This window comes from Branchiostoma lanceolatum, chromosome 3 (genome assembly GCF_035083965.1).
Source record: "Branchiostoma lanceolatum isolate klBraLanc5 chromosome 3, klBraLanc5.hap2, whole genome shotgun sequence".
In the NCBI taxonomy this organism is placed as follows: domain Eukaryota; kingdom Metazoa; phylum Chordata; class Leptocardii; order Amphioxiformes; family Branchiostomatidae; genus Branchiostoma; species Branchiostoma lanceolatum.
The window spans coordinates 14,450,285-14,477,741 of record NC_089724.1 but is presented as its reverse complement, the minus strand read 5'-3'; the positions used below and the strand labels follow the sequence as shown (position 1 = coordinate 14,477,741).

General features: G+C 41.2%; 2 protein-coding genes across 2 annotated transcripts; one reads left to right on the top strand and one right to left on the bottom strand.

The window, feature by feature from the left end:
* Positions 1-43: 43 nt before the first annotated feature.
* Positions 44-11,259, top strand: LOC136430483 (short transient receptor potential channel 5-like). The gene is made up of 10 exons (XM_066421150.1): positions 44-669; positions 1,517-1,731; positions 2,397-2,553; positions 3,101-3,979; positions 4,669-4,795; positions 5,732-5,921; positions 6,469-6,669; positions 7,142-7,194; positions 7,429-7,531; positions 8,895-11,259. The coding sequence occupies exons 1-10, from the start codon at positions 462-464 to the stop codon at positions 9,045-9,047; spliced, it is 2,286 nt and encodes a 761-aa protein (XP_066277247.1). The 5' UTR covers positions 44-461; the 3' UTR covers positions 9,048-11,259.
* Positions 10,730-25,715, bottom strand: LOC136430486 (E3 ubiquitin-protein ligase RNF38-like). The gene is made up of 12 exons (XM_066421155.1): positions 25,580-25,715; positions 24,663-25,032; positions 19,001-19,071; positions 17,393-17,571; positions 15,999-16,239; positions 14,883-15,287; positions 14,304-14,495; positions 13,832-13,941; positions 13,477-13,549; positions 13,061-13,182; positions 12,384-12,483; positions 10,730-12,038 (listed from the first exon to the last, which is right to left on the bottom strand). Exons 2-12 carry the CDS (start codon positions 24,988-24,990, stop codon positions 11,976-11,978), a joined length of 1,884 nt encoding a protein of 627 aa, XP_066277252.1. The 5' UTR covers positions 24,991-25,032; positions 25,580-25,715; the 3' UTR covers positions 10,730-11,975.
* Positions 25,716-27,457: the final 1,742 nt, after the last annotated feature.

The window sequence follows — 27,457 nt, the reverse complement described above, 5'->3', positions numbered from 1 at the left end:
GACACTGGTTGAGTAAACTTAGAAGAATACAACTCAAAAGAATTCCATTCTAATGCTTTCGTCAAAAATCAAAATTATGGACCTGCCTTCAATCAAACATTGTCTCTGACTGTAAAAGGTCAATAGTGAGAGATTTATTTAATAATTCAAATATTTGCTTTGAATCATTCAAGATTTACGTCCTTCGTCACAGGCCAGGCAAAGTGCTTCTCCGTGTCACCACTCCGTCATGTGACACCGGGAACAAATGACATCTTGAATAATTTAATTGTCCTCTTCCTGAGAGAATTTTCAAACAGGAGAGGGGACAGAATAACAGCGGCCACTCTTTGATAGTCTGATCAGAAATGTCTTTTTCACACTCAGGAGAAAGTCTATAGTTAAGTTCTGGTCACTTTCGGACTCTCTCTGACACCTAGGGGGGCTCTTTAGAGTAATTAAGCAAATTGGTAGTTACAACCATGGAGGTAACGATGGATTTTTCCAAGGCTTTAGACAACAAGGACTTGTTACGGGCTGCGTACGACCTGGATAACGAGATGGCGGAGGTTTGTCTGGAGGCGGGACTAAACGTGAACTACAGGGACGACAGCGGGAGTGCGGCCCTTCACTACCTGGCCGAGGGTGCTGCAGTCAAGGCAGGGGATCCCATCACAGTTAAAAGAGAGGGTAAACTTTATCTTGGACACACTTGCAGTGTAATTTTCTATGCTATGTCCATTATATTGTTCAGTGTTTCCTTGCCACGATTACAAAAAAGGACTTGTATCAGGGAGACATCAGGGCGCATATTGCTATTACGTATCAGCATAACAAGTTTTCGTTTGGTCCTTGTCCGTAATGAGAAATGCCTCTATGCCTGCATTACAAAAAGTTTCAATTACATTATATTTCAGAAAAGGAATTTAATTTTGTTCATAACCACATAACAAATAAACAACTTAAACATTATGCACAAGCTCAGTAAGACCAGGGTCCTACTTGATAGGGTTGATCTACAAGCCACGTTAGGATGGACCCCTACTAATATCAATGAGTGTGGTGTGGGTTTTTTTAATGGCTTGAAGTGTGGCACTCCTCAAACACGGAACCTTGGACTTTTACATGAATCCACGAGAACCTTCCTAACCGAAGCAAGTAGCACCTTTCTGAGGGCACAACATCATAACATTGGGAATTGAACCTAGGACCTCTAGAGTCTGAGTTAACTAATAATAATAAGGGTTTTATTCATTGAACACCTTGCAGCCTGGAGGCTGAATTACATGTTCATTACAAATTACACATGATAAAATACTTAAAGGTTTAAAATCACACATATGCCTACATTAAAAGGTTGCGTGCTGGGCTAAGACTAAACTGCACGTATTAGCAAGTAACATCAAATAACTGCCTGGGTAACTACCCTAACCAAAAGGCCCACGATGCTAACTTGGAGTTGTTGATGTTTAATTCCACAGACAAAAGTACTGTTTGAAACTTTTACATTGCCAAACTTTGACTTTTTTCCCTACAGGTATAGCACTGCTGGACTCACTTCTGTCGTACAGAGCCGACCTGAACATTCCTGACCGACAGAACATCACGTGTCTCCACATCGCATGCGCAAACAACCTCTTCTGGCTTGTCCATCAGCTGCTGCAGCACGGGGCCGACCCGACCATCAAGGACGGACTGACAGGAGAGACACCCGTGGAGATGTTCTATCACAGCATCCTCGGAGGGAGGAAGGTAAATGATCGTATCTCTTACACGGATTTTTACCCGTAGAACTTTAACTATACTGCAAGCAGCATCCAGGTAACAATGGTGACAAAGACATATAACGAATGTGGGAGAAAAAGAATCCAATGGACAGGGGTTTTCAGAGTTCGACAAAGTATGAGACATTGTTTCAACTTTAAAGCAACCCATCACATTGATCTGCTGTTCTGATTCTTAAGGTTCATATTAGGAGCAGCTCACGCAAGTCAAAATTTTATGAAGAAAAATGACACTTGCTACATGTGCATTTTCGTGCGGTGTACATTTTGTAAATTTACTTCATACTTCAAATTTCGTCATAAAATGCATCTACGACAGAAACTGAAGGCATTATTGGATGTGTGGTACATGTACATATTTTGTCTGTATATTGGCAGCTAAAAGGGTGGATGTAGATCCCTGCTATTGTTTTGCTCTGACATAGCCGCAAGCCCACAGATTTGGACATCATTGGAGGAAGAGGTCCAGCGTGGATGCCAGAGCCGCTACTCTTCTAATAACGTAACTAAAGAAGAATAAAACATAGCTGAAGTGGCCACATCTTCTCATAACATTGCGCCAAACATATGTAACGTCATCACTTACTGACATAGGTTTTCGTGCAAACCCATGACGTGTTCTCTAATTTCCAGTACCCGGACAGTTCAGACCTGCACTCTGCGACCAGCATGTGCCGCCCTGCTTTAGTCCTGAACAGCCCATCACCGATCATGACATCCCTGCATTACGCACACGTGTACAGAAGGATTGCCGAGAGGTGTGACGGGAAGGCAAAAATGAAATACTCCTGTGAGTTTTTATACTACATGTATTTAGCTGTTTGCTGTTAATCATAATAGTGGACTGTAGAGTCAAACTTAGATCAATCTTACAATGTACAGAAAACAGCTTTAAGTAACTGCACGATGATAAAGTTTCTTTCTCATTCAATCTACACTGAAACCTTATTGTTATTAATGGTATTGGTGCATTATCAACTTAGTTGAGGTAGTTGACTTGTGTGGTGAGCTTGTGACAATATGTTTTTTTTCCAAAATGTACATTTACTTTTGCTGTATGCCCTGGTTCAGATAGCTTCAGTAGAGACTGAATATTGAACACAATTTCCTGTTCGTGTTCTCTGACAGGTCTTGGCGTAAGTCTCCAACAGGCTACACATTTCAATTCACAGAATTGAGGTGTTTAAAAATTCGTTTTCCCCAGAGTGGCTGCGTGCCTGCGAAGCGTGTTACGCCGAAGAGCGGTTAGACACTATATAACGTTATACACAGATACAGATTTCTCATGGGCTTAAATGCTGACACATCATTTTTTATGCATATTATACATCTTATAGGTCTTTCCCGAAGTTGTGAGCAGGTGTCCCAGGACCTTCTGCAGAGCTGCAGCAGTTTCATGGAAGCCCGTCACGTGATCCAGGCTGACGGGATCGCGCTGCTCAGGTGCGCCGTGTCGGACCAACACTCCCGCTTCCTGCAGGCCTCCTTCCTCCAGCGACACGTCGAGGAGCTGTGGTACGGGGAGGCCTTCCGCAACGCGGGAACCTTCAGCCACTGGGTCATCCCGGTCATCTTCCTCTTGTCTCCCTTGCTGCTGCCCCTTACAGCACTAGCCTACGGCATCGTCTATAGTCTCTTCCGCTGGGTTTACCAAGACGCGGCTTTGCAGGATCTGAAGCGAAAGCTAAAATACTACATCATCTTCTTGGGGGAACATTGCCGATACAGTCCTTATATTCGGTTCATAACCAACTTGTGCGTTTACATTGTGTTAGCAGCTCTCCTCGCTGCTAAATGTACCTATCCGTTTTCACTAGAAGTGAGGTGGACAGCAGTGGATGGTTTCGTTGCCTTGTTTTGGGTTGGGTTTGCCATTTTCGAGGTGAAGCAGTTGCATGTTTCCACCAATGTTGGCACTTATGTGCACTCCAGCTGGCACGATGTGATCTACCTCGCACTTCTTCTGTTGCATTATGGGCTACAAGTAGGGCTGCTCACGGCAGAAGTCACGGCGACCACTTATCTGGACGACCCTGGTGTTAGTGCGACCGTTAATTGGTATGTGCCAGTCATATCGCACATCCTCTTGGCACTGGGTACCATCATGGTGTTCATCCGTTTGCTGGGCTACTTGGATGTCACCGCCACGTTTGGGCCGCTGGAATATTCCTTGTGGACAGTTGCAAAGGATGTTGGATACCTGATAGCTGTGTATGGTAGGTCGAAGAATCGTTTTGTCCCTGGCATGCCTGTTGTTACCAGATTGTGTCATTTTGTTGGAAGAATGTAGTCTCTACATACCAGACCTACCCATTGAATAGAAAAAAATTCTTGTAATCGGCCAAAGTTACTTGGTAGGGGTACAAGATTGCCTTGGTGAACAATTCATTAGGCAGAAGTCGCAAATGGTAGCTATATGTCCAGCCAACTCATGGCTGGTAGAGAGGGGGAAAGATAAATTTCATCAAAATGCTGCAGTAAAGTATTGCTCTCTAGTACTTTGCCCCGCGCTTTTATCCCAACTAAACAGATCATAAACTTAAGGCCACAGCTAACAGTGTGTATACGGGCCATGAATTATTTCCACTGATGACTGTTGATGTCAATGATACAACTTTGGTGACGGCACAGCAATGAAAAGGCTGTTGGTGAAGAATATCCTTGAGTGTTAAAAATAAGAGCCGCACCAGGAAATGTATCTGTCCTTGGTGCTGAATGACAAAGCCACACAAACACATGCGTCTGTAATTTCTGTTATTGCCTTTATGGGAGGCCTGAATAATGCTTTTATACGAAAGGGAATCTTAAGGGCATTAATATTGCATATAGAATTCTATACTTCGAAAGTCATCCTAGCTTGTGTGACAGAGAAATAAAATTTTGATGATATAATTGTACATTTCAGTTTTCGTATCTGTGGCCTTTGCCAGTGGGATGACCAAAGTGCACAACACTGGGGCTGGTGGTGGAAAGCTGACCAGTCTGAATGCACTTTGGATTAACAATTCAACAAGTACTGATGAACTTACAGGGTAAGCCTCAGCTGAACTTGTCTGTTTCTCTGCCTATCAGTGCTTGTGGATGAGATGACTGCAAAGCTTCATCTGTTAAAGACGGTCAATATAGCATTTTGGCAGCAAAACTCAAAATATTCTGGACAACGAATTCTTTTTGTTAAATTGATATTTATCTGCATATTGTAGCTCATTTGCTTCATTTAATATTGCAGCATTTATAAACAGTGCCAAAACAGCATGCACCACAGCTCCCTAACTTTTTGGTGGTACCAATAAATACATGCTAGCTGGATGTAAACCAACTGGCAGCTATTCTAACATCAAATCTCATCATTTCATCAAGACTGCCGCATTGAAAAACGGTGAACTATAAAGAGATCCATTGAATTATGCAGCATCAGTAATCCCCAAGGTGCACACTCGACATATCCAGGTGTTCAAGATATCCTCCAGAAGGCCTCGATAACGACGTTTTTTTTTCAATGTTCCTATCTTTGTTATTAGGTGAAATTATGAGAGCTGACGTTACATGTTTGTGTGATAGAACGACGTCGCATTTATACTCCCTAAATATCGTTATGCAATGCAATGGGGTCGATATTAACTTACTTCATAAAGAAAAGATTCGGTTCTCACTGCATGGTGGTGACTCAGATAGATTTAAACCTCTTTGGGGAATAGTTGCCTAATTCAGTCATATGAGGAAGGAAAAAGAAGGAGCCCTGGGCGTTGGCAGTTGAAAATTTTCATGTTTTTTGTTTGATGGCAAGGACTTATCTATGGCAGTTCTGAATCGAGAAAGAATGACGTCATATGGTGCATAATGAGCAATACCATTGGAGTAAGGGGGGGGGGGTCCTTCAGTAAACAATTACCCAGGATGGTGGGCAATCCTTACACAATGTAATACTACTGACGGATTATGAAGCAACTCGTGTATTTTTTTCTCAGAATCAGCGCAATGTTCCTGAACCTGCAGTGGGCTGTGTTTGGGCTCCAGCGACACGACATCTTCCTGAGCAGCTACCTGCCGACTCACATCCTCAGCAAGGTTCTCCTGGCCGTGTTCCTTCTCACCAACCTGGTGGTCGTCAGTCTGCTGATCGTCCGTCTGGTGTCCAGCGTCACCACAACGCAGAAGGTACGGTTCTTATATTTATCTAGCCTGGATGCCAGACCCCCAATTTCTGATAAATTTTAGAGATTGGGGGTCTGGCATCCAGGCTGATATTTATCTCAACTTGAGAAGGGTCAGAGGACTGACCGAAAGCTTCTTTGTGAGTGGTTTATATTGTGTACGGAAATAATGTGTAAACTCTTACTTGGTACCATTTCTGTCTTTACCTCTGTGAAAAGGGAGGTATTGTTTTCAGTCTGTCTGTGTGTTTGTTTGTGTTGGTGTGTGTCAGTAGTTATTTGAATAGAGTGACAGGATGTGATCTGTAAAATGGTGTAACGGGAGACTGTCAGGATGGGAAGGTTAGCTTGGCCGGGGTCTAAAGCTGTTCCCGTAGGCTGGCAGGAAAATGCATATTACATGTATCTTGCATTTCTACATTTTGACTTTTTGACAGAGCTTGGCGAGCTATGGGATTGGTCTATTCAAGGTGCACATGGAGAGAGTGCCCAAGAATAGTCAGGGCTTAGTCTTAAGTTCCCTTCGTCAATTGCGCTTCTTTCTCCTGCAGGAGAAAACTCTACTACAGCGGACACACGCCAGAGCCAGGTTCATCCTTGAGTACCAGGACATCACAGATCTTCCAGTTCCGTTCAACATCCTCTATTTTGTATGGCTGGGTCTGAAAGCCTTAGTGTTGAGATGCAAGCAATCGTGTCCAAGAGTTCCAAGAGTGACATGTACATGTAATGCCACCATCTGCAGACGTTGGGTAATTATTTCATTATCAATAGTCAATTGAATTGAATAATCAATGTCATTTACTTGACTTGAAACCAAGGACATCCTATATAATAGCCTTGTTGAAACTGAGCGAACATCACCACATACTGATAGATGTTTGCTATCAGTGCTTGGCAAAATACCATAAATTTTGAACTTTTTGTAGTGTTTCCAAGTGCGATTTTTTTTTTTTTCAGTGACCTCTCACCACAAACTCATCACAACTCAAACATGTGCTCTGATTTTCATTACGTTACTCTTGTTTGTTTCAACTGCAAACTCAAGACAACGAAAAGTCTTGATTTTTACCCAGACACAAAATTGCTGCAAATTTGAATAAATCATTAGTATTGAATGAGTTCTTTGGAATAAAAACAACTTGTTACAACATGACTGTTTAAAGTAATTTAACTTAAATGTGAAGTGTAACGTTACATGTCCCTTTTCTTTTGTCTTTTTAGTGCAAGAAACGTAAAGCAGAGAAGACAAAGAAGGCATGGTCAAGCTACTTTGGGTAAGTGTGTACAAATTCAAGTGGTTATACCCTCCATGACCATATGTACAGGGAAACATTTCAATATTATTGTTACTGTGAAGTAAACACTTTTGTCTGGAGCCATCTCATCTATATCTCTTCATTAATGCCAGCTTTAATTTCAACTTTTGCAATTGTCAGCTGTTTAACAACTTGCCTTTCCCACTTCATGTTGGTTGTTTGTTTATTTGTTTGTTTGTTTGTTTTCTACAGGGAAGGTAATGTCTTTCAAACAGACAAAGCTGACGTAAGTGCCGTCATGCGACAGATGGTTGCAAACTACCAGAGGACGCTCCAGAGTCATGTGTCAGTGGAGGTATGGGTTAAATAAATTATCTGATTCACAGGCAATGAAAATGTTAGAAAGTTGTGTCTAAGTAGATTGAAATCTACATGATCTCGATCAAGTTTAGTACATAATGGTAGACTACTGTAGTCATGACAACCAAACAGTCCTGACATTGTTGGGAAGCTTGCTGTAACATGGGAATCACAGATGGCCCCTTACCTATAATGCTTTCAACCCTTCCAGTCTCACATAAAAAAAATAGCTGTACTGATACGTTTGTGAAGGTTAGACATCTAGGTAAACAATATATAAGGAGAAATTCAAACTCTACAACTGGATAAAAATTCGGAGATTTATTTCCGGACGTTTCGAGTGACATCCATCACTCTTACGTCGATGAAGATTAGACATCCAGGTAATAAGATACGGCAAAAAAAGCAGTTACTCAAACAACTGGATATGATTTTGGAAACGGTCAGACGTTTCAAGTAGCATCCACTACTTTTCGTCAGTGACTGTGAGCAAGATCAGTCGAACAGCAGGTTTATAACCACGAACTATGAATTGATATGCAAATAAAGAGAAGACAAATTTTTAGATAGTCCAATAGAAAGCAAATTAGACAACTCAAGACATCCATCACTCTTCTTCAGCGAGAGGATCTACAACCCCAGCTTGAACAGGAAGGGAGGACTCCGCGTAGAACTCTCGGGTACCTGGGACTCCACCCTCCCCCCCACCCAAAGGACAATAACTTTTCCTATGGTGTTGTCTTACCATAGGAACCTTCATAACTTATTTTACATTACAATGTGTTGTCTTAACATAGGAATCTTCCTAACTTATTTTACATTACAATGTCGCTTATGCATGACTGTGTGATTTGCCATGTAAAAACCGGTTTTTCTAGTTATTGTATATAAGTACTGGTTCGTTCTGCTAGTTCACTTTAGTGACGCTGAAGAAGAGTGATGGATGTCACTCGAAACGTCCGGAAATAAATCTCCGAATTTTTATCCAGTTGTAGAGTTTGAATTTCTCCTTATATATAGCTGTACTGATAGTAGTGGTTTACTATTTGTTTTGTTTCAAACAAATCAACACATCATGGCAGCCGCAATGGGCAAGACTGAATAGCAAGACTCATTCCATAAAAAGGATCATCCATATTAGCTGGTACAAATCAGTTTTAAAGCAACATTGAAATATTGAGGGTTAACCGATTGAAATACTTCTATTTGATTGAAATATTTACATTCTTAAATATGGCAATGCTGCAATGTTGAGAATTGCAGAAGCACACACATATGCTTCATTCGTTTGGGATGAAGAAAAAAACGTTGAAGACAAGAAATTTGCCTTATCTTGGTGTAATTGCTTTTTAACCCAGGATGTTGGCATAGCAGTGGACACTCATCTCCTGGCTGTGGAGGAAGAAACTAAGGGTCTAAAGAAGGAGGTGGAAGACGTCTTCGCTGGTCTAAGGAGCAACAAGGCTGCACTGGAGACAAACCTGGAGACACTTCAAGCTCAGATCACGTAGCTCGTGTGTTATGCCAGGGGTGGTTATAGCCTCTACCAGACTCCGTGGATCGCTGGAAAAATAGTAGTGAATAGTATGCTAAGGGAGTCGGCTATGGAGAGAGGGACAATTGGTGACCAATGGTCGTCATATCTATCAATTTTCAGCAATCCACGGAGACTGGTAGAGGCTATGGTGGTTTAACTGGCTATACAGACTGATACAGATAACCCGATAGACAATGAAGGGAGAGAAGATAGTGTTTGTTTAAAGCTGAGATCCAATAAACTGTTAACTAACTTAAAGGTTAAGTGACCAACCTCAGACTGAGGACAAAGTATGACACATTTTTGATAGCTAGAACTGCCTTGCCACTGGCACTGCTCAGATTTTCACCCAAGTAGGACTGGGGTATTAGGCCAAGAACCAAGTGTTGCAAATATTGCTATTGGTGTACAAAGCATGAAAAGTAGGAACAAAGGAATAAATGTAACATATGCATTTTGTGCTGGATAGAATTCAATGCACATGTAGGTTTAGCCTTTAGGATTTCAATACTAAGAAAAACTGGCCGGCCTGACCTCACACGTCTGGCAGGGATAAGGCATCCAACACAAAGCCAGAACTTTTTTGCGGTCACCGACCAGGCGACCACTCCCTCTTGCCAGTCGTGTGTTTCCTTTCGAGCGGAGGGTTTCCTGTAGGGGCCCATCAGAGTTTCATTTCAGCTACACCTTAATTAATTTTGACCAACTTCAAATGTCATTTCTTGTGTCATCAGGATTTAATGGGAAAAAGGTGGTAACTGATTTAACTAAATGCTGGTGTCTAGTGTATGACACAAGACATCTTTTGTAAGAATTTCTTTTTTATCAAAAATGAGTTAAGATTAAGTAATAATTTGTTATTTGCCCTTGGTGCTGAAATGTGATCAAATGTATCTATTCATGCTATATGATATGAATAATATATAATATAATGGACATGTTTCAAGTACCAGTTTTGGAGATTGTCTCATAAAACATGGTGCAATAGTCATGCCTGTATATCTGTGTCTGAGAAATCACGGTTCATACTATATCAATGTAAATAGTTTAGTTATTCACAAGGTACATGTACATACAATTACGTGCCTAAACATAAGGTTGAAAACAGAACCATTCTACCCCTCATAACTTTTCATTGATTTTGTTATGAGACAAGCAGTTTTGTTCTTCAAACTATTTGTGCAAGTCAAAACCATTGAAAAATACTGTAGTATTTGACCATCAAATTTCAGGGGTACTTTATTCATTCTTTTGTTAAGTTCAGTCATAGTTTTGCAAATAAGATCAAACCACAGTAAACAACTGACAACTAAATGGTCCAAACTCCAATATACATATACTACATTTCATTCTTAAGAAAAAAAACATTGGATTTACGAGGGGTATGAATGGTTTTGTTGTTTGTACATTACTTAAACTATATCTATCGCATTAGTCACAAATAGTGTATGGACCATTAAAACTCATGATGCTGTATGTAGATCATGATATGTAATAAAGACTAAAATTCTTTTAATGTGTGCCCTTGTTACTTTAATTTGTACCCTTGTTACTTTTAATGCCCACACTTGTTACATTACTCTTGAAATCATCACCAACATGTACTTGCATTGCCACACAACAGACAGATAGGAATGAGACAAAGAGACCAGTGGGAAGGGTTTCAACTTGCCTAGGATTTATTATTAAGTTGAAAAAACATTGACATCACCACAATTCTGAATTTCACACTTAAGCTCGATCCCAGGGTGCTTATTCCGCTGGGAAACTTTGCACAATCAACCACTTTTCCATGGAAGTTTTCTAGAAAAAACACTTTTTTTCTAACTTGGAGAGAGACAGACGTATTTTGTACGAGTCAATGTACATAATACATTATAGATAGATATTATATATATTAAGCTACCCAGCCATTCCTTGGTTATAAAAAAGGCATCTCTTTTGTTGTTTGTTAATGTTGTCGTTTTCTACATGTGAAAAGTGCACAGAACATTGGCAGCCAGAGAAAGAGACTGTAATACTTGACAGCACAGTTGGCATCATTCAAATTACTCATTAGGATATGACACAGCTTTTTCTTCTTCGCTCGTATGAAATATATCCATGCTGATATGAAAGGCTAAATATCATCAAGCATAAAAAAAAACAATGCTTGCCCTATCTCGCACAAATCCTACTCTACTCTAGGTAGATTTATAAGAAAGCAGCCAAAATGTTTACAAACAATTAACCATGATAGTAACAATGCTACACTCACCGTAATTTTCAACTTAATTCATTAAAGGCTAGTTAGGTTAATGAGGTATGTTTCCTTTGCGAAAAACAAGGAAAAAAGTAGCCACTATATAATATCACATAGTGCCTAGATATTACACCGTTAATGAATGCTCTTGAGCTCACAGAAAACAAAGACATATCATATAGTATTGCAGAAAATCAATGGAATGTTTCTCTCTGCCTAAATAATGAAACCAACGTTTCCACTCTACTGTGGGTGTTCCATACTTGTTCCACGATATACGGAATCTAGCATAGCAGACCCCCTACCATTCAAAATCCTTCTGTCTCCATGTAATCTTACAACAAACTGGTCCAACAAGCTTCACAAGAATGACTGTATTCTGAAAGTCCTTGCAAACCAAACGATTGGTTTCCGCTATTCAGGTCTAATCGCCTGGGTACGTACCGGAGAGACACTCCTTTCGCTGAGGCCGGGTGTCAAGCTTGCCTTAGTACATTGTTTTGCATATGGGTACAGTTAGTAGTTGTTTTTATCTTTTTTTTTAAAAAGGTACAGGCAGCGAAAGAGAAGCCTGCAGTATCTACCCTCGACAAGTCTCTGCTTGCACAACATGGCTGCGTGGAAAGGCTGACGGACGACGCTTCTCGTCTCGTGGTCATGTCACTCGGGCGGACTGCTCAGCTCTGAAGCGTCAGCACGACAGATGGGACACGTCCGATTACTCTGTTAAAAGATAACAAACATGTATCAACACCTCACATAAGCTTAAAGCCTCCATTACTAACCTGTGGTAAAATTCTAAAACTCTCAGATGTGTCTATCACATAATTATAGTTTGAAAGTGTGAAAAGTACACAAGCGACAAGAAAAAGCCATTTGCAAATACTAAGTATGATTCTTGTGGCAGGCCCTGAAGATAGCACTGCATTCAGTGATAAAACACAAGTGTTGCTTTGCTTTTTCTCATTCTTAAAAGACATAATGATGTTGCAGTATTTAACCATTTGGCACCCAAATCCATATTGGTTACAGCAGTTAGGTAGCAGGGAGAAGGATAAGTGACAATACCTTCAGCCACTTGTCGACACACTTGGCGTGGAACTCGTGATTGCATGGCAGAACCCGGAGGAGTTGTCTGTTCTCAAAGTCACACATGCACACAACACACCTGGGAGAGACCAAAAAAACATTGGGATCTTATTACGACAATACCAACAACAACACTAGAAGTTGTAAACTGGACTATACCAGATGGAAAATTGCTCATAAGCCATGCCTTTGAAACAAAACTTAAAACTGCATGTACAGAAATTTAATTGAAAATAGCAGGCAACTTTATAAGTATCTATTGTTGTTTCAAAACTGTGGTAATAGTTTGCTAGGACAGAAAGGTTATGGATTTAACAGTGCAATAGAAGAAAAAGCTATCACAAGATATGTTACAGAAACCATGTTGACCCTGTCAAAATTGTCACTGTTACATATAAAAGGCTCATGATGCCATACTATACTCTTGTATCAGGTAGATTAGCCTTATGGAACTGTAGTTAAGTACCAGTAGATGTCATACTTTCTACCTTGTACAATTGTTGTGCAATAAAGTTATACTATAAAGGGAGATGTTTAATTTTCCTTTTAAACATTTGCATAGCTTTTAATCCCTCACCCCAAATATAAAGACATAGAAAATTACTGTTACGGTATTTTTGGTATTTCTAAATGTTAAACCAAGAACTTGAACTCACAGTGTCTGCTGTGACTGGTGGTTGTCGGGGTTGTATCTGTAGGATGGCAGGTCCTCGATCTTGGCTTTGGACATCCCACGGGGTTTGGCCTCTCCCAGACGCTCCGCCAAGTTCAGCAATGCCTGCAGGAGATACAAGTTAAATTAGTTCAGGTTCCAGACAGGTTCCATTTTACATGATCAAAGTTCTACTTCTATTTGTTGGGACAAGTACAGTATGGCTGGTGCAGTTTCAATGATAGATAATCTGATGAACACTAAGTCTTGGTATCTATATAAAGCTGTCATCAAGATAAAACAGTTCAAATTGTCCAAAGGCAGGGGTTTAAGCTTGCTACAAAACAAAGCCAGGTTTTGTTTACAAACAAAAAATATACACAAACATCACTATACAGGAAAAAGAATCTGAAAGCATACCTCATAGTTTTCTTCTGCATTCTCTTCATTTCCAATGTCCACGCCATAGTGGGATGCGTTGGGGATCATCGTCCTGTAGGGGTAGGAGAGACCACCATGTTCAGTTATCCTACTAGTAAAAAAGGCAACAAATGCAGGTATATAATAATCACTGAATCAGGGCTGTCTCCAGCTTTAATTTTTGGGAGTCCAAGCTTAAGATGTTGCTTATTTTTGTCGTTAAATCACTTTTATGTCATGAAGTTCAGCTATTTTGGACGGACTGAGCGACATTTTTTTCCATCTCAACAAGGGAATTTCAGACCTTGGACTGAGGGAAATGGGGAAAGGACATACAAAGACTTTGTGTACTTACAAGAATGGCAGTAAGAAGCCCTGGTAGGCAGGTGGGGACGGTCCAGGCTGCCATCTGCGACCCGACATCTGCCTGGGGAAGCCCATTCTTCCATACCGAGGGTAAGCATCCTGTACAAGACAAAACACACTTTGTTTTCATGCATTATGTATATTTTATAACTATGGATAAAAGTAAGTCTTTAGCATAAAACATTAAGACATTCTCATAATAGTAAAGGTACAAGGACCAGTTAACAGAAGTCAGCAAGCTCCATATTGTATCATTGAGACTGAGAGAAACTGAAAAAGTGCCCCCTAGCAATATAGCTATGTAGTGCAAGCCACTTCCATTCAGGAATTCATTTTCATGTCAAATCATTCGAAGAAGTACCTTACCATAGGACAATAAGCGAGATGCTGAAACTGGAAAAGTGCTCCCTAGCAATATCTTGACTAGAATTCATTTTAATGTTATGGAAGTGTAACCTTACCATTGGACGATAAGCGATGTCCATCCGAAGTCCCGGACGTCCTGGCTCTTCTGGCATGAGGTGAGGTGGAGACTGGTTGGGGGGTGGCTGGGGAGGAACCATGCCTGGTGGCGGGGGTGGCAGGTGGAAGGCCGGGTGGTACTGATAGTGGTGCAGCGGCTCCATGCGAACATCGTTGCTGGCATATGTTTGCTGAAACAAGACAACAATATGATTTAACTAAGATTTAACGAAATATCAATTCTTCCACAAAACACATGATAACGTGAATACATTTACATTAAATTTTGTAGAAACAGAACATTTCTGACTATTAACAACCCACTATTCTGTAGTATTTTTAGTTAGGACCAATGGTATCTTGCGGACTATTTGAAAAAGCTGTCTGCAAATCGTTACGAATGGAAAGATTATCTAAAATGAAAATTAATAAAATGAACTGTCTGTTTGTCTTTGTTGGGGGATGAAAAAACATACGTAAGTGGTCATCCACAACTTACATCATCAAATCCTGGACAATATTGCATCATCCACTCCAGAGCACAATTCCTTATGATTCTGACATAGCTATCAACTCACCGCTGTTGTTGTGGGTGGCAGGTACTGTGTGGAAGGTGGCATGTGCTGGGGCGGCAGCTGCGCCGTGTGGCCCATACTGGAGCCCAGCTGCTGCTGCAGGTGCAAGGCACAATGAGAGATGGGCGGCTGGTGCAGGTGGCAGCCTGGCAGCACCTGCGGCGAGGCCGTGTACTGGACGGGCTGGTTACAGCCGGAGAACATGGGGTTGTTCTGGGTGAACGCCGGGACGTATGCACTGCTCTGCAGGGAGCAGGTCTGGTCGGGGAGCGTGCAGGCAGACAGTAAGGTCGGGCACGGCTGGGCGGAGCTGCAGGCACCGCAGACGGGGATGTGGTGTCCCGAACACACGGGGATGACGTGAGGAGGCACACTCATCGGGACGTTGATAGGCATACCACCTTGGATCTGCAATGAGAAAACATGGCAATTGTAACCCAATGAATAATTTCATCAGGTTGGAAAATCACTGGATAAGAACTTGGAACTGCATTGTAAGCAGTGACCCTTAGCTGCAGTGTGGAACAGTACCAGGTAGTATTGCCCTGAGTCGCTTGTGATGTTATGTCTTGGTGGTGATTTAAGAACCATATTATCCATGGCAAACGAAAGACTAAAATTCATCTATGTTGGTACCTGTAAGACATAACAGCGGGAGGCAGGGTATTAAAGGTACTGGATCTATGATTAGGATGATATACAAGTCATTTTTCTGGTCATATCTTTATGTCATAAGTTGAATCGACCCTATTGATTAATAAAATTCAGGAAGTCAGATCTTCTGTCAGCCATAATCTTGCCTTCTGAGTCCTGCAACTGGTCGCATTTACATTTTTTGGGGGTACCACAAAAAAGGTGGGGCGATGTTTGCAGGTCCCCTAGCACCTTTCAATGTGATTGGGTAGATTTTCAGGTGGGTATATTTTCCAGTGAAAAATAATTTGAGTCTTGAGCAATTCTTAAATTCGGCGATCTTCTGGTGATAAACAAATACGGCCAAAGCTCGTCAACAGTGTGCCAGGGGCTTTATGACTGTACAGCACATAGCCTTCATAAAAGGAAGACTGTTCTCAGATGATAACAAAATCCACCACTACAAGGCATGAAAAAGGGCAGTACCTGATGCCTGACTTGGTCTATGTCTATGAGGACGGACTGCTGGCTGGGCTGGGGGGGTGCGTGGGAATGTAAGGCTGGGTGCAGAGGCATGGGGAACATGGTGGGTGGCTGGAATGCTCGGGACTCCTGCTGTCTCTCGCGTGGCAAGTGGTTCTCCCGCTCCTCCCGAACCGGCTCCCTGGTGTCCCGCGGCGGGTGTCTGCGGGGGTACCTGTCCCGGGAGCGCCTCCTAGTGGCAGGGCTGCAGAAGTGCAACATTACGATTTTACTATCATGTTTGTACAAAACAAAAACATACATTACTGGTAGGGATGCGTACCTAAACCCACGTTCAGACTCAGGTCCGGATTCAAATCCAGAGGTTTAGATTCAGGTCTGGACCTGAACCCATGGCATATTTGAATAATGTTATAACGGTATAATGCAAGCAACTTGGCTAAATAAAGTTGACTCTTTAACAAAGACTACTATCAAAGACACGGCAGAACCGCAGATTGAAGCAAACTCAAACTTGTCTGGTTTATTCACTGGTAAGTTCTGACACAAACAAGTGCTCCCAGTTACTGAGTTAGGTAATTGCACTGGTTCACTTGACTTTTGGCACAGTTAAGGTTAAACTCACATTCGAGTTCAGGTCCAGATTCAAATCACTGAATCTTTATCTTTTTAATTTTTTTTTTATTCCGTCAACCAAGAAAATAAATTGGTGTGGCCTAAGGGAATTAAATTTTTTTTTTTGAATTTGGAAAAACAACATGAAAACAGAATCTCAGAGGAATGTTTTTACTTTGGTGCACACAGTATCAGGGAGTGAACAGGGTCAGGTGCAAGTTTTCACCCCAGCCTTCTGTTTTCATGATTTTTTTGGCTAAAAGAAAAAGAAAAATCTGTTAACAAAGAAATTAAATTGGTGTGGCCTAATTACTGGTATCAAAAAGCTAGTTCTGTATACACACTGAATGATTGTAGGAATAGGAACATATCTGAGGACTACAATAAAATGTGAAATAGCTTGCCTTGCTGAAGTACCCTGTTCCCATATCCCGGGTAATACCCAAACAAAGGATTTTGTAACGTCCCACATGGCTACCTGATTTAAACCTTTTGCTGGGGACGACTCAGAACTGTTCATATCTCCTATCATTCAAATCAACTTTTGTAGGATTCTTACAAAATAACAACACTTTATTAACTTTTCACAACTGTCAAGCTTGTAAACCACAAACTGATGTTTTCAAACACAACAATTTTGGGAAAACCCTTGTGTAGTATATAGTATAACCTTTAGCACACTGAAGTAGCCATTTGGCACCCTATTCTCTATAGGTTACAGAGTTAGGCAGCAGGGAGAAGGTTAAAAACATCAAGGAAGGGAGCTAATATGATTTTTTTACCTTTTCCTCTCCCTGCCCATGGCCATGCCGCCCCTGTTGTCCGGTTGGTGGTGGTGGTGCCTGGCGGGCGGCCTGGCCTCTGGCTCGAACCCTCCACCGGCCCGGGGTCCGGGGGACACGGTCAGGTCTATCATGGTACTGTGGGATATCCGTCTACGCTTTCTGCTGGGGCTTTCACTCTGTAAACACAAGCAATTCCAGAATAAGGTACTGAAGGTGTCGCCAAAAACAAACCTGATAAGGAATACTGTAAATGCATTTAAGTTTGTGTGGTTTTAATCTCGTGGTAGGGAGAAAATGGAGTGTTCGCGGCAGTTTTAATTTCACGTTTGAGACAAAAGTAAACAAGGGGTAGGAGGGAAAAAAAATTTGCGATTGGTTTTAGGTTCGCAGCGAAGAGCTTACCACAAAAACCGTGAACATTAAACCACCACGAAAATTTCTGCATTTACAGTATATCATGTAATGTGGGTGCTGTTCTTTTCTTGTTTACATACATATATAACAAGTCATCGACATGAAATATGACAATCATGCCACATGCATTATTGGCATTCAACTCTCCTTGCTCAGTATATTTAGCAAAAAGGATTTCACCGCTATTTTGTTTGTTCTCTTTGCAAGAAAAAAGCTGTAGTGGTTCAAGTCAGTGGGACCTAAATCTTTGACTTCACAATTTAAACGACTGTAATAACACAAAAGGCAGAGCATATGTTTGTGGTGAGATAGGCTTGCATGCGAAAATTTCAGAGTGTACAGTAGCAAGAGGTGCTGATGTCCAAAAGCTTATGTTTCCACGTCGTAACCAGTTTTTCCAATATATCTTGAAGTGGAATTTGGAGACTCCAAGACAAACACAAACAGATCAAAAGCACTAGGTTTAACTTAAGAAGTACTAAGCACTAACTGAAAATGAAGTGAAAGCTGGTAACCAAGGCATGGTGTTTATAGGATCTGACAAGAGGTAGCAAAAATTTAGAAAACAGAAGGGTAACTGCAACTGTAGTTCACCTCACCCCCTCTCAACATAGCATTTACATGCACAGTCTTGCTTAGATTTAGAAAGAACTGAAAAGGTAGCAGTTGATTTTAACATTTCAACCCTCACTGCAGAATTGCACATCCAATGCACCATTACAATGTGTATGATGTATTCTATGCATGTATCCCCCTTCAAGTTTTCTCTGTGACAACATATTTTTTTCATCATTTCCTTCTGTATCTTAAAATACGCTGTTGCAAAATCAAAGGCCTGCTCTAGAGCAGATACTCTTAACTCAAATCTATGCATGGTTTCATGCATATTTGTAACACACCCATGGTACAATATTTATCAGTTGCCAAGCCCTGTTACATGGAGAAACACAGGAAATAGGAAACTGCTCAGTCTTAGGGGGAAGCAATGCCAATTTGTTTCACTCATACCCCTGCTACTACCCTTTAGCAGAAAAATCCATTCAAATCATAATAAAAACAAGCAACTCCTCACCATATTCGTAAACATGTACTCATCTTAGAACAGAAATATTTCCTTGGATAAACATAGGTACATGTACATGTAGGTTTATGATATTCATTCTGGGTAGTTTGAAGGTTTTGGAATCTCACCTTTCTGCCTGTCTCCTCAAGATGCTCACCTGCAGAAACACCTTGTGAAGACACCTGCATGTCCTGCTGGTCTGAAACAATACAAACCAAAAACACTTAATATTCAGGAATCATCTACTTCTTATATATACACATGAACATACATACATACACACTTGTGCATGGGATCTGAATGACTTTTTTCCATGTAAGGCATAATTAGCCATTCTAATTCGATGCAATTCGGAATGAAACCATTCTAATTCAACATTGAGAATTAGTAACCGGTCTGTATTTACTGTGATGCGTTATGAGCAGCGAGAATATTGCGGAATTCGTAATGCAGGCTTCCATACACCAAGGACTGCATCATTGACATGCCTGAGGCTATGACAAAGCCAAGGAATATTGCAGAGTGGCAGATGTATCATACGATGGTTAGATGTAACTGCCTCCAACCAGATGTATCTGCATTCACCCTTTCAAAGCTGGTCGCCAACATTCTTTGGTTCAATTGTGCAACACTCAAGTGTTCCATAGACTTGTATATATAACAGGAATGAAAACCTACTAATATGGGTTCTTGATCAATGGATATCCTTTACAGCACAGCCAGGGCTTAAAATACTCCTAGCCAACCTAGAATTTGCAGACCAAATTTCAAGGTTGAAGGTAAAAATACAGACCACCCTACGTACTTGCAATTTTGCAAGTAAAAAATTTTGCTTGGGGGAAAGGGGGTTATACTGCCATATCTACAAACGTAAGTTGCATGAGCTCACTCAGACAACTTGTGCGCAATTTCCACACTAGTACTCACCAAGTCAGCAACTATTTTTCTGCTGGCATATAATGAGTCATTAAAAATATTCTTCCTATCTTTGAACACTGCAAAGAGTCAAGAGGCAAGGAGGCAGGGGGTTCTATATGAGGATACCAGTAATGACTTCCTGACAAAGGAAGACGTTCGTGTGACATTCTGACACCTCTCAAGACTGGAGAAGCCCTCGAAAACAATGGACGAACACACCATTAGCATTATGACATGTTAAAGTAGAGGGGCAGAGCACAGTATTCAGATCACGTGCACAACGTACATGGCGGAAAACAAGAAAAATATTACAGTTTCTGTTCAAATGAAATTTCTCCAATACGCGGAAATGCTTTGTGTCTGATTGTTTAGGTAAGGACCAGTCCTTTCCAGGGGATAAAAAGTACCAACTTTGACGAGCTTTGAGGCAACTGACTGAAGCGGCCGCAGCGTGAAGATTTTTGAAGATCTGTGTGACTTAGGGGTCAAAGGTGGGGTTTGGCCATACATCTGCCATACATGTACTAGTATGTCCTGGTTATGACATGTCACATCCGAAATCATTGACGTTTCAAAGGGAACCAATTGCAAGGGGAATACAACAAAACATCCTGCTGGATAGCATCCTGGTGGCAGCTGTGAAAAGATTGAACCACCACTGACCGAATTTTAACTTCAAAGCAACATTTGTGTCACTTTTCCTTGGTTTGTAATCAATGAGGGACCCCAGTATTGATGGGTACATGAATACTAGTAAGGCCATCCCAATGTAATTTCTTGGTTCTTGAATTTGCCACTGTACATATTAGTATTTTGGTACTAACAGTCGGAGGATGTCCAATGTCCAATCTTTGTACATTTGAAAGATGCATAGTTTGAAATGCCACTCACTCTGGGATGTTGAATTTGTGGCTCCTGTGGTATCATTTGCATCTATCAATTTAAAGTTGCCTGTTTCTTTTTCATTTTCATTTCTATTTCTCCTGCCTACATGTCATTTATTGCCTGAAATTGGCACGGCCTAAATAACGTACCTTACATAGAAAAAGCGAGGGATTTCTGTGTAGCTTTCTAACTACCCACTTCCTTCATATACAACAGCATGCTTCTGTGTAGCCACACCCAAGATTGGGTCTGGGACAATGATAGAAAATTGCAGTTTTCAGGAACATCACCGGAAAGCAGAATAGCTTACAACAAGGAGGGGTGCCAGAAGCATTTCTTACAGGATTACTCCACTGTCACTACATGCTGGGAGTGATAGCTGAGGACACGAAGATAAAGCAAAAAGAGTACTAGTGTCGCTGGCGACATCTGCTTGGAGATTATCCCCTCCCTCAAGCCATTGTCCCTGGAATGTATTTCAGGTGGAAATCTGAGGAGACATGAGTCACATGAGTCGTTCCTGTGGCCTGTTTGATTTTCTCAGGACAGCAGGTGGGACCATGGAAAAATAACAATGTTTGGCCTACTAGGCAGACAGGTAGATAGTCATGGTTTTCTAGAGCAGAGTTGGTAAAAACAAAGAGAGACTGAACCTTGACTTGTACCACATTACGGGCTATGGACACTGAAGGATTTAGCAAAATAGAATTTTTTTTCATATGGTGTTTAAAAGTTCACAATATGTTTGAACAAAATTTGATGATATAAATATATGCCAGTAAATATGCAGAATTTCCCAAGGAATAAATCCCAAAACATGATAGAATGGCTGAAAATTCACAAACCTATAACTGTAACATACAAGTGTACAGTTGATTTTTTTTTGCATTTCTACACAAGCAGGTGAAATGTTCAAATACGACATCAGACAGACACATCCAGATAATAGTACTAGTATACCAATGTTGAAATCAAGCCAACATCAGTGTCTCATGGTACATCACGTGCAACTACCACCCTCCCCCCTCCACGGAATATTAAAGGCAGCCCCAGGGTGTAGAATCAGACAGTATCTCACCATATTCACACTCAGCTTTTTCGACGAGGTAAAATTCACCGTTACGGGTTGACGTAGCTATCCATCAAGTGAAACGTTTTCTTATGACTATTTTGATATGAGATTGGCACAGAAAATGTAACTTGAATTTTGCCTGGGATTACAATGCCCAACTGAGAATGAAGATATGAATAAATCTTCAGATAGCCCAATATTCACATGAATTTTTAACAAAAGAGGGCTGAATGTTGGGAAAATGACCATGCAAGCAGCAGAGTCCAATATGGAGCATCTGATGTACCTCAGATTGGAATCAAATGGTCCCCATTCAAAAATGTTACTAGCAAAAAACAGATTTTACAATGTACCACAGCTGGTTGATAATTCTTTGAATTGGTGAATTTGTATGTAGGTCTTTGTCAAATTCTGAGCAACAACTACTAGCCCCAAAGCTTGGACAGAGCAACAGAATTGTCAAGCTACATTCCTACAATAGAGTAACAAATTTAGGTTTTGCAGTATATCACACCTTATAACACTGCACAGTGGGAATCCAGACATATGAGACACTCATGTATGATACAAATGTATATACTGAGACTGTAGCCTACAGTGTAAGCTGATTTTACATTGGAGAAGCAATGACTATAGGTAACACAACAGTCTTGCCCACATCGAACATGCATAGGTCGCATTCTTATCATTAAATTTTTTCCGTCTATGCCGCTAGCCTACAAAAATGTTGCACAGTTTTGTTGTGTTCTGTCATACAGTTTTAGTTGCATGGCCTGGTCTTGAAACAAGCAAGCTCTTCACCCCATAGAAAGCTTTGGATATCTTCATCACTTCAATGGCATATGGATCATAAGGAACATTTCATAAGGCCATCAGAACAACCATGAAAAGGTAGAATGCGTAGGTGGTTCCATTCAGCATGAGCCTAACCCACAAAACAGGACGCTGACCTAGAGATGACATGATGTGTGGCCTTAGCCCTACAGTAATCTCTGCGACCTAGAATGCTTCAGACCAAAACAAGTCAGGCTAGTGCTGCTCTCAATATGACAAGGATCCAAAAGCATCCTACACGCACCCCACATTTGTAAGGCCGGCAGTTTTACATCAGATTTAGACATATTCAGTCACTGCCATAAGTCCCCACAAATTCAACAAAGACTATTGCAATGATGAACAAAAAGACTCCAACCAAACGTCCTCGATTATTACAGGCCAGGGACAACAAGCTACATTTTCCACACAACATGAACTGTCTTGTTACTGGTAGGTTATGCTTTAAATTGCACGATACAAAACATCATATTTGACTGACCCAAAATGAAATAAGATATTCATCCTCAAAAGGACAGGACCAACATAGCCAACAGGGCAATGTATAATTGCAATATACAAAACAATGTAGCTCCAAAACGAAATGCTCCAACATCTCCAGAATGAGCCAATATTTCAAATATGAAACAAAAAGCACCAACAGGCACACAAATCTCTTTTGTCTAACACTTAGTTAACTTTGCTGTTGGTATAAAAGAATCTGAGTCTAGACTATAAAGGGTGGAACATTCCCCCAGTCCATTCCTGGAGCCGAGCCAGAAAACTATTCCAGGGGTGTTCATTTGGATTTTCAGGATTATGGGTCTCAGTTTGGCTGCATATTCTATATAAAATTGGGTTTCTGCATGGTATACATCATTCTCAGCATGGGCAAGGATATTTGCCATTTGCTGAAATACTAAGAATATGTTTTTGTCTTTGAATGATATTAACTGGGCTCTATATCCCTGCACTTCATAGCAAATGTTGCCTTATAAACCAGTTCCTGTGAAGCCAGGTCAAACAAACCCATATCTGGTTCCATTTTAAATGAGGTTACTGTTAATGTTCATGGTAATTAGATAAAATGTAAAATTTGCACGCAGTTTCCATCTCCACTGCTATGAAACCCAGTGCACAACAAATACTGCAGACCCCATAATATTCCCTTTAACTTAAACAGTGAATGCACATGAGTGAAAAAAAAGAAGATAAAATACAACATTTTACCATTGACATTATACGGGCATCAAAAGTCTACTAGGCTGTATTTTTCCTGGCACTATAAATGTGTATTACCGATTTCTTTTTTCGTAAAGCCCCATTTTCCATTGAAATATATTCTGAACTGGATATTCAAGCTTCTCAATTTCTTTAGAATCAGCTGAATGGCCAGCAAAAGATCAGCAACACCACAGCACTGTTTTTCCTTCATTTTGCTTTCACATGTTCGATAACCAGTGAGATATTCTGGAAAACATGCCAAAAAGACCTGCACTCTATATGAAATTCTGTCAATTCATTCTAATGCATGTTGGTCATTGTTGGACACTGAACCAACATTACAGTAGAGTCTAAAATTTCTTCAGTATCCCATGCCGGAAAGAACAAAGCCATGGACAAATATCCTGCTCGCTACATCATTCCTTCTGTACTAGACATTTTTATATCTATGCGATCTGATTTTTCTTTTACAGAATAGCATTAAGTCAAAATGAGAGCTAGGAATTTTTTGGACCATAGTTGAATTTGCAAACATGAAAAAAGGATCTTCTACAACCAAATTTAAATGCAACTTTTACAGCCAAAATACAGATCTACAATATTTTCAACGCAGCAGTGTGAAAAACGAGAAAGTGGCTCATGATATCTATCTAACTAGTTTTGACCCATTCACCCTTTTCTGTACAAAGGATAATTTTTTTCTCGTTATTTCATATGGAAGTGTGAATTTATTTGGCAGTCTACGGTAAGTTAAACTCTCACCAGTGGGACTTGGCCGCCATCCTGGAATTCTGAAACTCGGGATATACCAAATCATACGGGCCGAATATCTCGTCTTATATTACATATTTCATGAAGACAGGTATGATCTCACGAACCTTGGTTTGTGGAATGGCTCCTGGTAGATTCTCGCAGGTTATAGCCGAGAGAAGTCCTGACGGGAGGCTCTGAGTGTGAGGGGCCTGGTGACAACGGGGAGCGGGGGCCGGAGTGGGGGGAGCACTGCGCCCCTGTTCCGGTCGAGGCAAATACCAGCCTTTCCGAGTCAATTATGTCCGGTACAACGATTTCTTGCTGAGGAACAGTAAAATTTCCCATCAGATACCTCCCGACATGGTGAATCGGGGTGGGTTTGGGCACGGTACGGCTGCGGAAACGTGAGCGAGTGACGGGGGGTTCAGTCAAGGCGGCTGACGCCACAGGCATCCCTCCTGCCCGTCCGAGTTCGCTGTCCCTTCCCTGCCGATCCTGCAGCCAAAACAACACAAACACACGTTTCACAACACGACCTCTTCTCCATACCCTCACCAGTAACCTACATCTGAACTTTACAAACTTACAGTGCCGAGCTACAAACGCCTGGTCCCGAAAAACAAAACCGAGGGTAAACCTTTTCGTTGTTGTATGGTTTACATTCGGGGTGCAGCGGCAGGCAGCGCGCGAGAGCCGCCAAGGTCCTTCTCTGTTCCGAGCCCAAAAAACACCATACAAAAAATACTGTGCACGCACACGGACGAGATATGCTTACAGAAACACCGTACCTTCAACAAACCGTGCTATTCCTTGCTGGAAGACCCTATGAATTGTGATTTTTTTTGTCCCAGGATAAAAACCCCGAATCCCCCGGCCTTGTTGGGTATGCGGGGATCCGGGGATCCTGTCCTCCACTGAAGAGAAGTCCTGCAAACAAAGCACTTCGCCCCCCTGGGCCTGCAGCGGTATGTCGCGGGCACGGTGTTCTCCGCCGCTCGATAAATCCCACTTCCTATCAAACTACACAATCCTTACAACCAACCTGTAGTGTTTTCTCCAGACAGGACTGTGAGGAGAGTGTTTTTTGCGGTATAAACTCCGGTGTGTTCCTGCCTGTGGGTCTCCGGAGTCTCGAGTGCCCTGTGCTCTTCTCACCAACCAGATGATGAGGGGCTGTGGGGCTTCTTCCGGCTCCACCCGGTACGTCACTTCCGGTGTGGACTCATACAGGAGTCACAGCTGTTAGTCACCGTGCCAGGTGCTCAGCTGATGACTGGTGATGCACCTATCCTTATATTCCAGGAAATGTATTTTTTTCTTAAAGGATTTAACAGGAAATGTAGCATTCATGGTTTGCAATGAGAGAATGATGAAACTCAATGTTGAAACCTGGGGTGTGTGTGGAAATTATGAGGGCATCCCCAAGGACAATGGACTAGTTGAATACTAGTTTTGTCAAAATCATGCCATTATGACAAATAATTACTACACTAAGATTTGGTTGATTGATGTATTAGATCTGTTTTGATACTGTATCACAATTATTAATAGAAGCCCAGTTGATTCTAGAATTCTGTATGATAATTAATAGCTGGAGAAATCAAATAAGGAACAATATTACTCTGTCATGTCTGTTAGAGTTTTAGAATTTTGAGGCACATAACAACTGATATCATGATCTTAGCTGTTTGAAGTGACAAAGTGAAAAAAAATTCCTAGGAAACCACTGCTGGAAGCTTCAGAGATATACTGAATGTAGGGGTTGACAGTTCAATGGCTGAGCTGACTTCTTGTCTCAAGAAACCAGTCCACGATGACAAAGGTGTAAAGCTACCAGTACAACAGAAGAAAGTATGAAAGTGCATGGAGGCTGCATGCTAATAATGGGTACAAAATACTGCAGTGATTAGCAAAATAAATGTCATTCAGCTGTAGTCAAATGTAACAAAGTCTGAGAAATGGCACCATCTACTCGGAAATGTCAAGGTAACAACCCTGTGGGTAGTGTGAGGTATTTTTTCTAGCCTTTATTTCAACCCCCAGGTGTGGAAATTCCATCTCCCCTATAAGACATTTCTCTGTCTTTGAACCAGGGCTCTCTACATCTCTAAATTTGTCTCCATCCTCTGTTTTACCTTGAGCGATTGAGGCACACGGAAAATCTAGGGCACCTTCAGGTATCTCCAAGCAGATTTTCTGGGGTCAAAATCTTAACTGGCAGCCAAGATCTGTCATACCAGGGCCATATGACAGATATGATTTTGCCCCCGGAAGATCTGCTTGGAGATGGTTTTGAAAATTTTAAAGTCTAAAAATGTGAAATGCTATTCCTCAGTTCGGAACATTAAATTTTTGGAGGGCATATTGATAGAATTATAGGGGGCAAATTTCAAAAGGCTTCATCTTAATTCTGCAAAAGTTTTGTAGCACTGTTGAAAATTTGCTGAAAACGTTATGAAGTTTTGATTTTCATCTGTAAAAGGGGAGGGAATTGTTGAAAATTTTGTCCATCCCAAGAAAAATTATTTCCAGGAATGGAAGGACAGATGCTACGGAGTAGCCTCCACCAGGCCTTCCTATGGATCGTAAAATTCGGCAAAAAAAGGAATAATTGGCTAGGAGAGTCAGTACATGGTATTGGTAAGGTCAATATTTCGCTGGCGGAGGGGCTGCGCTTGAAAATGAAACCCTCTGATGGACCAACTTCCTTGGCAAATATGGTCTCCCTATAGCTGGCGTAGTTAGTCTGGCAGAGACTAGCTAGGGAGCCTGGGTATACAGTTCATGTATGGATATTTTTGTAGCAGTCTGGATATCTGTACAATTTACTGGTAAAATTTAATAAGTACAGTTAACTCAAAGTACAATATGAACTAAGTATACAGTATTTGAAGACCGACAACCAAAAGATTTTTAGGTT

What these genes read in the sequence shown, in the direction of transcription:
- LOC136430483 (XM_066421150.1), top strand. Translation starts at nt 462, where the DNA reads ATGGAGGTAACGATGGATTTTTCCAAGGCTTTAGACAACAAGGACTTG. An exon ending in GCATCCTCGGAGGGAGGAAG is followed by an intron (nt 1,732 to 2,396) that starts GTAAATGATCGT and finishes TCTAATTTCCAG; the next exon opens with TACCCGGACAGTTCAGACCT. An exon ending in GCATGGTCAAGCTACTTTGG is followed by an intron (nt 7,195 to 7,428) that starts GTAAGTGTGTAC and finishes TGTTTTCTACAG; the next exon opens with GGAAGGTAATGTCTTTCAAA.
- LOC136430486 (XM_066421155.1), bottom strand. Translation starts at nt 24,990, where the DNA reads ATGCCTGTGGCGTCAGCCGCCTTGACTGAACCCCCCGTCACTCGCTCA. An exon ending in GAGCCATTCCACAAACCAAG is followed by an intron (nt 19,072 to 24,662) that starts GTTCGTGAGATC and finishes GTATTGTTTCAG; the next exon opens with ACCAGCAGGACATGCAGGTG. An exon ending in TAGACCAAGTCAGGCATCAG is followed by an intron (nt 15,288 to 15,998) that starts GTACTGCCCTTT and finishes TTCTCATTGCAG; the next exon opens with ATCCAAGGTGGTATGCCTAT.